This window comes from Centropristis striata, chromosome 17 (assembly GCF_030273125.1).
Source record: "Centropristis striata isolate RG_2023a ecotype Rhode Island chromosome 17, C.striata_1.0, whole genome shotgun sequence".
Taxonomy (NCBI): Eukaryota; Metazoa; Chordata; class Actinopteri; order Perciformes; family Serranidae; genus Centropristis; species Centropristis striata.
The window spans coordinates 25,678,846-25,692,375 of NC_081533.1; the positions used below are offsets into that span (position 1 = coordinate 25,678,846).

At 38.8% G+C, this 13,530-nt stretch overlaps 1 protein-coding gene across 1 annotated transcript in view; it reads left to right on the forward strand.

The window, feature by feature from the left end:
• kirrel1a (kirre like nephrin family adhesion molecule 1a) overlaps window positions 1-12,784 on the forward strand; it is a 52,354-nt gene extending 39,570 nt beyond the window's left edge. The window contains exons 11-15 of the mRNA XM_059354867.1: window positions 525-741; window positions 2,672-2,779; window positions 3,045-3,172; window positions 3,488-3,565; window positions 9,986-12,784. Of these exons, the coding sequence (XP_059210850.1) occupies window positions 525-741; window positions 2,672-2,779; window positions 3,045-3,172; window positions 3,488-3,565; window positions 9,986-10,699 (1,245 nt within the window). The 3' untranslated portion in view covers window positions 10,700-12,784. The remainder of the gene's footprint in view (window positions 1-524; window positions 742-2,671; window positions 2,780-3,044; window positions 3,173-3,487; window positions 3,566-9,985) is intronic.
• Window positions 12,785-13,530: the final 746 nt, after the last annotated feature.

Consider the following 13,530-nt stretch of genomic DNA (forward strand, 5'->3'; position numbering starts at 1 on the left):
AATGGACACACTTGACAATAACAGTAAAAATAAGATAAAATAGAATAGATAGCATGCGGAACATAAGATGGAAAATAAAACCCACTGTATGATAATAATCCATATTAAAATCAGTGCCCTTATTTGAGGCATCAGTGGTGATCTAATTAATTACCAATTCATTTTAATAAAACAAACCAACAAAACCAAACAGGAACAGCTGCACACATGTTTACTGACTGTTTATGCAACCGGATTAGAGTTTTTCATGAAATCCACAGGGAACTTTAAACTTTATACAAGTCAATTGAGATTTTCCTAAAAATGTTTTTTTATGTGCGATACAAGATAACAGCTCATTAAACAACACTCATAGGGCAAGGGATTAGTTTTAAAAAGGACTGTAATATGCTGCTTTTATGGCTGTCCTTAAAGGAATAGTTCAACATTGACTTTATTGCCTAGAGTTAAGGCCTTTACAACTGGGAGCATTTTTTGTGCAATTAATTTGCACTCATATCATTCGTCTTATACATTTTCTGCAGGTGTGGGCGTGGAAGGAGAATGTGTGGGAGAAGGAGAAGGGAACGCTGCTGGAGAGATACACGGTGGAGCAGAGCAAACCGTCAGCCGAAGGCGGCGGCGTCCTCTCCACCCTCACTATCAACAACGTGATGGAGTCTGACTTCCTGTCCACCTACAACTGCACGGCATGGAACTCGTTTGGCCCGGGGACCATGATCATCACACTGGAGGAGACTGGTGCGTTTTATTTATTATTTGTCTTGGTTTTTTTTTTTTTTCTTTTTTTTTTTTTTTTTTCAAAGACATTGTTATTACCACAGTAAATACTACAGTTGTAACTAAAAAACACCAGTGAATAAGTATTTTCATGGCAAATCAGCAATAGTTCACTTAAGCAACTATTTTATGTTAATATTATACAAAGGATTCGACCAGATAATGTACACTCACTGTTGGCTAGCAAGGTGTACCTAATAAAGTGGTGGTGTGGTGTTCTGCAGCTGTAGCCCGTCTGCCCATCTGAGTGCTGTGCATTCAGAGATGGTCTTCTGTATACCTTGGTTGTAACCGTGTAACAGGCATAACAGTGGTCATTTGAGATTGTTGAACCAGTCTGGCCATTCTCCTCTGACCTGCATCAACAAGGCATCAAGGCTCACTGGATATTTTCTCTTTTTTGGACCATTCTCTGTAAACCCTGGAGATGGTTGTTAGATCAGCAGTTTGTGTAATACTTAGACCAACAACCATGCCACATTCAAAGTCACTTAAATCACCTTTATTCCCCATTCTGATGCTTGCTTTGAGCTTCAGCAGGTCGTCTTCACCAATTCTACCTGCCTAAATGCATAGAGTTGCTGCCCTGTGATTGGCTGATTAGATATTTCTGTTAACAAGCAGTTGCACAGGTGTACATAATAAAGTGGCCGGTAAGTGAAGCCCCCATACTTTGGCATTCATTACAGACCACAACTACCATGCTTGACATGTGAAAACTGCTTTATATTCAGAAAATACCTTTGGGTCCTAATTTTTAATGACTTTGTGCTAAACTGCTTCTCCAGCCATTGGTCCCTGCAGAGTGGAAGGGAAAACAATCACGTGTGCTCCATTGGCTTTGTTTTGAATGAAAGAGCCTCCCTGGCAATTCCCTATGTTAGCAAATACAGAAAAAAAATTATAAAAGCTGGTGTGTAGTAAAATGTACCACTAACAGGTCACAAACCTATAACTAAGTTTTTAAAATCTGGTGAACTGAAAAACTGAACTTTTTAGAGGACAAATGTGGATATTAGCTAACATTAGCTTGCTGACACATAGCTTAGCTAACATTAGCTTGTTCTCTCTGGTAGACATAGAGCGCTAAAATAATCATATGAAATGTTTAAATCAAATAGCTTTAGCTAGAAACACACATTTTATTTGCATTTTAGCCCATGGCTGTCTAAAAGTTAACATTAAATATTCTGAGTTTCAGGATAAATTTTTTCATTGTAACTGCTGATGTCTCAAGTATGTATGCGTCTGTATCCATTTTTGTCGTTTTTTTTAAAGCCGATCTTTTGGTTTGGCACTTCTTGAGAACTTAGTTCTGGGTTATTTAACCTTTTGGTGCTACATTTCTACCACACAACAGCTTTTGACCATTTTTTCAGTTTTTTTTTACTAGCAGACGAAATTCAAGGAGACTCCTTCTTTAATACAAACTCAATGGAGAGCGATGGACTGTTTTCCCCCCTGATGGGGGCAGGGTTTAAGTGTGCCCTGTCTCTATTGTCGAGCGACCACTTGATATTTGTTCACAATGTGTGTTCTGCTTGACAAAGTGTAGTGTGAATGTTAACCAAACCAAGTGAAAAACGAGTCTACAAAACTGTGTCAAAGCGCCCTGACAGAGTAATGCTCAGTGAGACTTTAGTAAGACCTCAATCTAAAACAATGCGAATTACCCATTTGATTGTAAAACATGTTGCAAATCAACCAGTAGGACTGATGCAATGGTAGTAATATTGTACGTACAGTATTTTTGCATCAGTTGAAGGTGTAAAATATTTGGATTGTTCACTGGATAAGCCAGATCAGGTTCATAAGATCTTTTTGTTCCATTAAATCTTGCAGATATTGACAAGCATTTTATTCCTTTACCCCTCTCTCCCTCTCATTTCAGAGGAAGTCCCAGTGGGGATAATAGCTGGTGGGACGGTGGGCTCTACCATCCTCCTATTCATCTTTCTGCTGGTCCTCGTTCTGATCTTCTACCGGCAGCGCAAAGGCAGTGAGTCATAACCTCCATGTGCTCAACACACACAGTATAAAGACCACATCTGAATATACAGTACAAGTATTCATGTTTTTTTTTTAGAGGATTATGGTTTAAATTCTCATCACTAGACCAAATAGCCTGCTGCCAACCAAAGATAACTTCCTCTCCAACATATGGATGTAGGTCCCCTCTGAACTTGCTCCTCCGGCTCATGAAAACACACCAACGAAGATGTGTGTGTCCAGCTGTATTCAACCTCGCCGTGTTTTGCTTCCAGGTCGGCGCGGGGTCACGCTGGGTAAGCCCGACATCAAGGTGGAGACGATAAACAAGGAGACCCACAGCTTAGAGGAGGACTCCGGCAGCGTGTCCACGGCTTCGCGCATGGTCAAGGCCATGTACTCGGTGAGCAGCAGCGGGATATGTGTGCTTGGGCCGGACACTGTTTACACAGCCTGTAGTCGTAGAAAAAACCTCACATTAACTCAGTAACCTCTCCCTACACCACACTGTACTTTCTGACTAAAAGCAAACTCTTGTGTTTTCCCCTGTAATCACTCCTTTTAACACTTTTAATTCCATTTTCTCTTTTCCTGTCATACTCTGTTGCCTCCTTCCCTCTTCTGTTTTGTTACGGCACCTTCTCTCCTCCTTTTTGTTTTGTTTTGTTGTTTGACGGTTTAGTTTCTCCCCTCTGTGTCCTTCTCTCCTTCCAATCAGCCCTTTAAAGATGACATAGAGCTCAAGTCTGACCTCCGCAGCGACACCCTGGACACCCGCCAGGAGTATGACCTAAAGGTGAGCTCATTAAACACTCATTTATATCAAATCAGGAAGCAGATTGTCTACAAAATCTAAACAAACTGACTCTTCACCTACTTAAAGACCCCAAAATACGCAGAATGGCTACAATCACAGATACAGAAATAGGTAGAAAAACACACATGTTTAATTTAAAGTCAAAATGAACCAAACATTGATAATAAAATGATGCCAAAGTCAAAGTGAGGCCTTGTGCAGTTCATTTAGGTGCAAGGTTTCATTCTAATTATACCTCAAAGGGCTCCAAATATCCTGATCATTACTGACATGATGACTCTGAGTGATGACTTTCAGCCAATGATGTGCAAGCGTTTCTTTTTTGGTCGAAGTGATGTCACCCAGGATGACACTGAGAATATCTATACCAGGCAGAAATAATAATCACTTTAACTAAATAATAGTATGTGTTAGATGAATGAAGTTCATTAATATATAATCCCAACTGACGATTTATCGCAGAAATACCGGTGTTGATTTTTTTTGGACTTTGTTGTAAGCTAGCACTAGCCTGCTAACGTTAGCCCGCTAGTGCTAGCACGTTTCAATCACATTGCAGTTAAACAAATCAAATAAATTAATGATTTAAACACATTTTAGTTGGTTTCTCTCAAAGGCACTGAGCTGGTCTTGTTGGTCAGATAATCCCGACCCCAACCCCTGAAGTCTTGTTCGTGGTTTAAGACTAGCAAAGAGTTGGTGATGCCCTGGAACCAGTTTTCCTGGCCAAGAGCCGGTTCTTTGGCAGTCAAAAAGAAGTAAGGAGAAAGAACCGGTTCAAGATTAGGCATTGTCTCCAAAGCGGCCCTGGATGGATGGATAGTTTGGGATTTCTGACATTAAATTGTATTAAATACTAGTGTAGTGGATGCAAAGCCATTAGCTTACTTTCCGAGCTCCAGTTTCTGAGTTTTGCCGGTTCCGATCTGACAGAGTCATGAAATTATAACAAAACTACATGTACACTAAACGGTCACCCATTTCACCATAAAAACAATGACCCACGTGCAAATCAGAAACCAATTTCTCTTGGCACTAATTTGGTTTCTTGAAAAAGCCAGTTAATACAATGCAGGCCGGCTGCAGTTAGTAATATTACTAACACAGTTTTGAGGAGTAAAACCTTGTAGTTTCGTGACCCTGCCAGCTTGCCGAAACTATCTACAATCAGAACCAGCCAGAACTACGACAATGGAGCTCGGAAAGTAAGCTGATAGCTTTGCATCCACTACACTTCATACCAAGTTAATGTCCAAAATCCCGAACTATCCCTTTAAGTCAGATATGTTCCAAAAGTTGAACTTCATTCATTCAAATTCATAAAAAAGTTAATCAAAAATGTTATCAAATCAAAAGTGTTTTGTTCAACCCTCTAGAGGTGGCACATGTGCATCTAAAGTTACCAGAAATTCAATGGAGGTTTTGTGCAGAAACAAATTACAAACAGATCACGTAAACTGGATCACGAACTGGTGCAAAATGTGTGACTATTATCTACTTTTTACTACCCAGTAGAGTTGCATTTTATTTAAACGAGCTCTTTAAATGCCGTTTTGTTCCGTGTGTTAATGGGAAACACTGCAGGTGAATAGATATCACGATGAAACCTCCCCAGTTGATTACTTCGATTAAGACAATTATTTTTCATATTACAAGTTTTCTGAAATGTTGTGTTTAAATTTGTCAATGAGACATTACCTCATTGAATGTTCCTCATATGTCCTATAAAAGTAGTGTTGGGAGTGCCTTCTGTGTTTATGCCCCATAACCGGAGAACAAACTGCCTCCGGATATAAGAATGACGAGCTATCTTACTATTTTTAAATATGAATTAAGCACTTACTTCTCATGTTGAGTAATATTATAGCCTTATTTTTAAATGCTTAGTCATCGGTTTTTACATTATATTTATTCTTGGTGTTTATTTTATTTTATTAACTTTTATTTATCGATTTTTAACATTTTTGTTTTGTTTTATTGTTGCAAAAAAAAAAAATGTTGTTTTTGTTGTGCAAAATGTTATTTATAGATTTTTTTTTGGACTGGGTTGTTTCAGTTTTGCTCTATGTCAGACTGCATGTATATAAAAGGTATTATATAAATTAAGTTGAGTTGAAACTGGACAGTAAATATGTGCTAATTTGCATATATTCCCAGATCAGAAATGTGAACATTGGATAAAGCCACGTTTAAATTGTGAAAAGGGGTGGACACTTTCCAGAAACTTCCCATTGGAAGTTAAGCTGGAGAATTTTGGAAATATTCCAAATTGGAAACTTTCCATGGGAATTAAGAAAAATTAACTGGAAATCAGGGGTAATTTAAACAAACTGTATCATATCCAAACATAAATATAAAGATTTCGTTTTGTCATTAGTAGACATTCATGCAAAATAATACAATTAAAAAACATGACATTTCAATATATTTATTTGTAAGTAGAACTTTATCAAGTTTAATTATTACAAAAACATGTGATTGAGGAATGACATAGACATTCAAATGTACTTGCATGAAATCTGGATTTTTTTTTCTTAAAAATGATGCCTTTATCCTGGTTTATTCCTGTTATTTCCCATACATTCCTGTTAATTCCCATGGAAAGTTTCCAACTTTGAAAATTCTCTGAATTTTGCATCTCTACTTTTTTATCACTCCATAAATCTTGAAATATTTCATCATGCTTTCAGAAACAAAATATTTGTATAAATCTTTCTACATGGTATCAGAATATAGCTATAAATGAAACACTTCTCCAGTTCATTTTTTGCAGGAAGACATTTTTTTATTACAAGTTTTCTAAATGTGTATTTTGGATATTTTCTTTCCACTCGTCTGAAAGTTAATGTTATAGAAGCAAATAGCCCAGAATCTCAAAATTGAACATTGAATGAATAAATGTTTTTTCTGTAGTAATTGTATCGGATTGCTTTGAAGGTTGCCCATTCATTGTGAAGATAGTTAAAGTCAAAACACAAAAAAGAAAACTGGAAACACATTTTTTTTTAAAAGATAAAGGATGTTTAGGCATACTCTGCCCGTTCAGCTGGCATGAATCATTTATACATTTTGACACCGTGGGGCTGGGCTTCGGTGATGAATGCATTTTCACGCGTGAAGCTGCCAAAGTGTTATGCTGAAACTCCCCCCCATGAATATTTTGTGAGGGCAAACACACCACCCCTCTAGCTGAAGTGCTGCCTTGGATCACTTTGAAGAAACACAGACATGAATCCACCCCAGGAGATAGTTAGATCACCCCGACAACAGCCTCAGCCAGACTGTTTTGTTTTCTGTGTTTTTTTTTGTTTTTTTGTCTCCCCGCCGCCTGAAGCACCAGAGCGGTGAAACAAAGTTGGGTGGGGGAGAAGAGACAATGAGACGGCAGAAGCATGTCAGAAATAATAGTAGAGCAACATGAAGTGGGTGTAGTGAGCAGGGAGAGCATCCTTCCTTCAGCCAGACAATGTGGGATCAACGTGCATGTTGGCAGGGATCCACCCTGCTGGAGAGGCCTGGAGGAAAACATGGACGCTTCCACTCATCAAAGTTTTGAGCATACATGTTATTTTCTGCTTTTGTCTTGTTAAAAAGAATATTTCTGTTATTATAATTGGTAGGGTAAATACATTAGTTTCTTGTAGACTAAGCACACATAGAGTATATATCTCTATATATTATAAAATATACACTATTAGTTTGTGAAACAGCAAAGAAGAGGTATTTTTCATGCCATGCCATGTATAAAAATAAATAAAAAATAAAATAAATAAAAATTATATATATAAAATTATTATTTAACATTATTTTTATTTTCAGAATGTTAACCCTTTAACCCTTTTTATCAGGCAAAGAACTATATTTGGTAACTTCAGGTAATATTTTGAGAAAAAAGTTGCAAATTTACTAGATTAAAGTGGCAAATCTACAAGAAAAAAAGTCGCAGATTTAAGAGATTTAAAGTGGCAAATCTGCACCAAAAATGTCGCAGATTTACGAGAAAAGGGTTAGTGTTACTTTAAACTTCAAAGTACTTTAAATCTCATGAATCAACGCATTTTTTTCTCATAGATTTGCCACTTTAATCTCGTAAACTTTTTTCTCAAAATATTATTTTCGTATGTTTTTTTTTACACATTCTGGCAGTATGTAATATCCTCCAATATTCTCTAGGGTTGAAATTTGTAGTTTGCTAGTATTTCAATGAGTGCTCTATTAAGGGTTAAAGTGGTGAATCTGGGAGAAAAAAGTTATTATTTTCTCTTAATTCTGCGACTTTTTTTCTTGTAGATTTGCCACTTTAATCTAGTAAATTTGCAACTCTTTTCTCTAAATATTACCTGAAGTTACCAAATATAGTTCTTTGCCTGATAAAGAGTTAAATGCCACTTCGTTTACACAATGTCAGATTGAAAAAAAAATCCTCCCCTTTCCAAAACTGCTATAAAATATTATATATTAATATTATTTTCCACTTTTAATGAGTTCCATTTTTTTACTGTACCTCTGTGCTGATCAATAAACCATCACATGGTAATTCATTTTTAGAATTTTAAACTTTTAAATGCCAGTTTGTTTTTATAATACAGCCAAAACCCCTCATAAATGTATTATTTTGTGTTCACTAAATGCCAGGGGGATTATGTATTTTTCACAATCTGTGATATGTCAGTGATAAGCAACAATATTGATTTTGATGACACAGCATCAAACTATACTATGCTCAGTACAGCAGCAATAACTATAGTGGACCAAGACAATGACTGATAAAATGACTCAATCTGGTGGAAAATACTTTTTTTGTTTTGTTTTTTTAAACAGTTTTGAAGCCAGGACTCTAGACAGCGACATATCAGAGAATGCATGATTTGATTTGTAATGGCTGTGATAAATTTTGGTTTAAATGAGTTTCAAAGGGATATTGGGTGTCTGTATTTTGTCTGCACAACTTATTATTGACTTACTATAAGAGATGAAGTTGAACTTTCAGACTTAGAAGAAAAAACCCTCAACAAATGCAAGAGCTGCTCCATTATAGCATAAATCATAATCGTGATTATTTTGGACAAAGTTGAGATCATGATCACAATTACTTTTTTAGCGAAAAATATTCATGTATTGCACTTAAAAAAAGTATTTTTAAAGTGTTTTTTTTTTTAACTAGAAATTCAATTGATTGAAATAATTGAAAATAAAATTTGAATAACTGCCCAGACCTAATACACACCCTTGCCAAACGTCACGCCATATGCATTAACAAAACAGTCTAAAAATGAATAATATGTAGTTAAAATCTCATTGTTGTGCTCTGGTTAATATTCAAAGGTCATGATAGCTACTGGAGATCAGTACCACTCTCTTTTAACATTTACCAACACTCTCTTTTAAAAGTTCATTGATATACAATACATAGAAGATCTTTAAGTTCTGCTCCATGATGCCAGTCTTGCTGATTACTTGTAAAGCTGAAACATGTCATTTGTTCGTGTCATTAGAATATTTGAGGGCCTGTGTTCTTCATTACTTGATGTTCATCCATTACATTTCTGAAATAGGACTAAGACTCTGATCTTTAGCAGCCGAGTCACTAAAAAAGAGGGAAGACTGCCCTCACAGCACAATTTTAAAGAATCTGGACCTGGATGCTGACCAGTTCAAGACATTCTGACCTCTGATCTTCTACAAGAAAATTTCTCTTTGGGGAACTGAACCCGATTAGTACAGAGCCCCTTTAACCCTAACAGTCTATACACTGGCATATACAGTACAGGCCAAAAGTTTGGACACACCTTCTCATTCAATGCGTTTCCTTTATTTTCATGACTATTGACATTGTAAATTCATCAAAACTATTAATGAATGGGGCGTTCCCGGTGGCACACCTGGTAGAGCGCATACCACAGAGGCCCAGTCCTCGTAAGCGGGCGGCCCGGGTTCGAATCCGGCTCGGAGCCCTTTCCCGCATGTCTTCCCCTCTGGCTCCCCCTTTCACTCTCAATATCTCTCCTATCAATAAAAAGATACAAAATGCCCAAAAAAAAAAAAAAAAAAAAAAAAAAAAAAAACTATTAATGAACACATGTGGAATTATGTACTTAACAAAAAAGTGTGAAATAACTGAAAACATGTCTTATATTCTAGTAAGCAAAGGGTGGCTACTTTGAGGAATCTAAAATACAAGACATGTTTTCAGTTATTTCACACTTTTTTTGTTAAGTACATAATTCCATATGTGTTCATTCATAGTTTTGATGCATTCAGTGAGAATCTACAATGTAAATAGTCATGAAAATAAAGAAAAACGCATTGAATGAGAAGGTGTGTCCAAACTTTTGGCCTGTACTGTAGAAGAAGCTTTTGTTATTTATTTTTTTAACATTGACTGTGTTTTGTCCTCAGGACCCCACCAATGGCTACTACAACGTACGAGCCTCCACTCACGATGAAGGCCGCCCCGCCTCCCGCTCCACCTTGCACTATTCTGACTACCGCTCCCCTGCAGGAACACCAGGGGGCGCTGCATCCATCAGCAGCAGTGCCGGAGGCTCGGGAGCCACAGCCAGCGGAGGGGCGCCCGTCCCCCCTGGCCCCCTCACCTCCCCCGGCCGCCCTCAGGCTTGCTACGACCCCCGACCCCCCTCCAGACTGTCCCACATCAGCTACGCCCAGTTCAACACCTTCACCCGTGCGGGCCAGAGCCAGCCGCCCCCGCCTAACCCCGCCCCAGTGGCCAGCGATTTCCCGGGAGACTGCAGCCTCCTGGACTCAACTTCTCAGCTGGCCTACGACAACTACGGATACCCCTCGCATTACCAGACCTACCGCATGGGTTTTGCCCCGTCCAGCCTGGCCACGCTGGAGGCCTGCCCGTCCTACGAAATGTACGGGGTGGGATCTGGGGTGGGACCCGGGGTGGCATCCGGGGTGGGCAGCCCTGGGGTTGGCGTGGGTCCTGTGGGTCCCGTGGGTCCCGGGGGTCCCGGGGGTCCCGCTCCCTCGGGATCAGAGACTGGACTAGGGAAGTACGGCAGCTCCACTCGCTTCTCCTACACCTCGCAACACTCTGACTACTCCCACAGCCGGCACACACAGAGGATGCAGACTCACGTGTGAGACAGAGAGATGCATAAACACCTCACAGTCTTAGCAGAGCATGAGGACGCATCTTATAAATAGTGTCACATCGAGAAAAAAACACACACACACAATCATAGATTTACACGCACACATTTTCACACACTAACACAGAGAAAACATCGCACACACCCATGCACAGAGTCAGAAGACCATGCCCATGAGACAGGGAGCATATGAGAAACACAGAGAGAGACAGAGACGAGTGGAAAAGAAGGAGTTTTAGCGAGACAGGGAAGGGAAATTCCACACAATTTTGAATTCCCTCACTCCCAATGTGTTTGTATATCTGAGCTCTGAAAGAGCGGACGGCGAAAGTCACAATCAAGACTGAGAAAGAGAGCAAGAACCGGAGAGGAAGAGACATCACAGATCTTTGGAGCCCGATAGCTTTTGCTATAAACTGACTTTGTAAATGATGAGAGAGAACGTCTTAAACTGTCAATTACGGTGATCTGGAAAAACCTCAACCAGTGGAAGTCATTTCTGGCCGCCATTTTTTTTATTTTGTTTTTTTGCTGGTTGTCTTATTCAATGATCATAGAGCACATATATATAGTATCCCAGAATGCCCCTCTGTACAGTGGCCATCATGCCTGTTAGGCGGCGTGTGGGAGAGTGTCGGGGCTGGGGGCGGGGCTGGGGGATTTGTCATCATTTTGCACTGCATCTACAGTATTCATGCTTAGACGTCCCTTATCTATATCTGTGTAATGTCTTCTTTTTATTTGCACACCAGACTAGAGCTTTGTATTCTATTTTTTAACATTACAGAATTATTTTTGTCAATGTAAAACATGTAATGTGTATGTATGTATGTATGGACCAAAAGTTTGAACGTGAGCCCACTTTAACTCGGGTGATTCCACTGAGACGAGAGTGAAGTCAACAACAGCCGGAAGGGTATATCAGTGTATAAAAGAAACCTAGTGCCAAGTGTTCATGTTGTTCTTCACCTTAGACCATGTATATGCAGTAGAAGCTCCTTCTATTGGTGACTGTTGCTTTACAAACCAGGCTTGGGGCCTTGAGTCATTCCCAGACATTTTCGTAGGCTGGAGCCTTTTTCTCTGAGCTCCTAACTACAAGCTTGGTGCAGACAGAGAGAAAAACACAGATGTTGGGTTTAGAACTGAGTGGCCTTATAGGGGAACATGTCGTCCATTTCCATTTTGAATCATTCCTCATCGTCTGTCTGCCAAAAAAACGGCCGGAGGAGAATGTGTATGGAGAGGTTCAATGAAAGCTTGTCCACAATATTGACATGTAGTAGTGTGTGACTGTGAGTGTGTGAGTGTGTGTGATAGAGAAAGAGATCAAGAGGGAGTGTGTGGGCATTCGCGCACATCGATTTGTACAGTGTGTTTGTATAGATGTGTGAATGACTGCGTGTGTATGGGAAGCATACTGTAAACACGCAGCGCCCGACTCAAGCGTGTGCGCGGCTATTGTATGCATGACCGTGTGTATACAGTATGGGTGTGTGTGTGCATGTCTGTGTCTAAGTGTGCGGGTGTGTGTTTCAGTATATGTCCATATCATTTCTCTCACAATCCTGTTACAGTACTTTTATACCTCTGGTAGGACTGTATCCTGTATTATTGTGTCTTTGAATTTAGAAAAATCCAATGTTTATCTTATTGTACTGTTCTTCGTAGCAGAGACAGCTGTTCAAAAGATGTACAACGAACGTTATCAAACTCTCATTTTTTAATTTCATTATCTTCAATATTTTTTAAAAATGGTATGTAATTATTTTTCCACAGTATTACATAAATAAAAGCACTGTTTTTTATAAAAAAAAAGTGGGGGTTGTCATCTTTGGGAAGATGAGTTCATGATTGGACATGATTTTGTGTTGCAATTGAAGCCAAAAGTCAGGGTAAATGGAGACTGTGTTTTAAATAAGCTTACGCACCAAGCAGTATGGGGTTTATTACAAGAATGATACAATTGTTTAATATACCTTTAATATCTGATTGAATTTACCCATGTTTCTTTATGACAAATGCACAGCTCTGGATAAAAAGTAATAAAAAATGCTGTGTAGTGTCTTTTAAACATAAAAGTGTGGATTGATTATTTGTGTGTCGTTCTCCCACCCCATATAAAGTTAAGATGATGATGCTTGGCACTGGAAAACTGAAAAGGGGAAGTTGAAGAAGCAGGTTGGTGTAGCGTGAAGTGCAAAAAAGGTGGCATTAATAATAACATAAAGTTTGCTGTAGCAGGCAAAGCTGGAACCAACAAAAATAAATCAATCTTAAGTAATGAAAGCTGCAGCCTTATTGTAAGCCGCCACCTCTTTCCCCCCCTACTCCAGTGAATGGTATTGTCCTATCTTAGCTTCACCTAACAGGAACGTACCACCTGCCCAGGTAAGTATAGGGGGAGCTAAACTGCGAGCAGGCTAATTATAAATGAGTCCCATATGAATATCGTCACACTGTTAAAATAATCGTCTATTTGGAAACATTTTGAAAACTCAGTAAAGATAATGTTGGCAAAAAAAATAATCGTCTAAGTCATCCTTTGTCAAATTTTTTTTTTTGTGCCTAAATCATCTCCTGACCCCGGCCACCTATGGTAAAATCGCCACATCCTCAGTTGATCAGATCATGTGATTTTACCCCTTTAAGATAATGGCCTATGTCAAATGTGTGACTGAGCGGATTTATTATGCCTAAGTCAAAATAAAATGTGACTTAGGCAATATTTTTGAACATGCCTTTGTGACTTAAGCAAGATATGGTAACACTTTATTTTGAAGGTGTCTACATAAGAGTGACATGAGCGTGTCATAAACATGA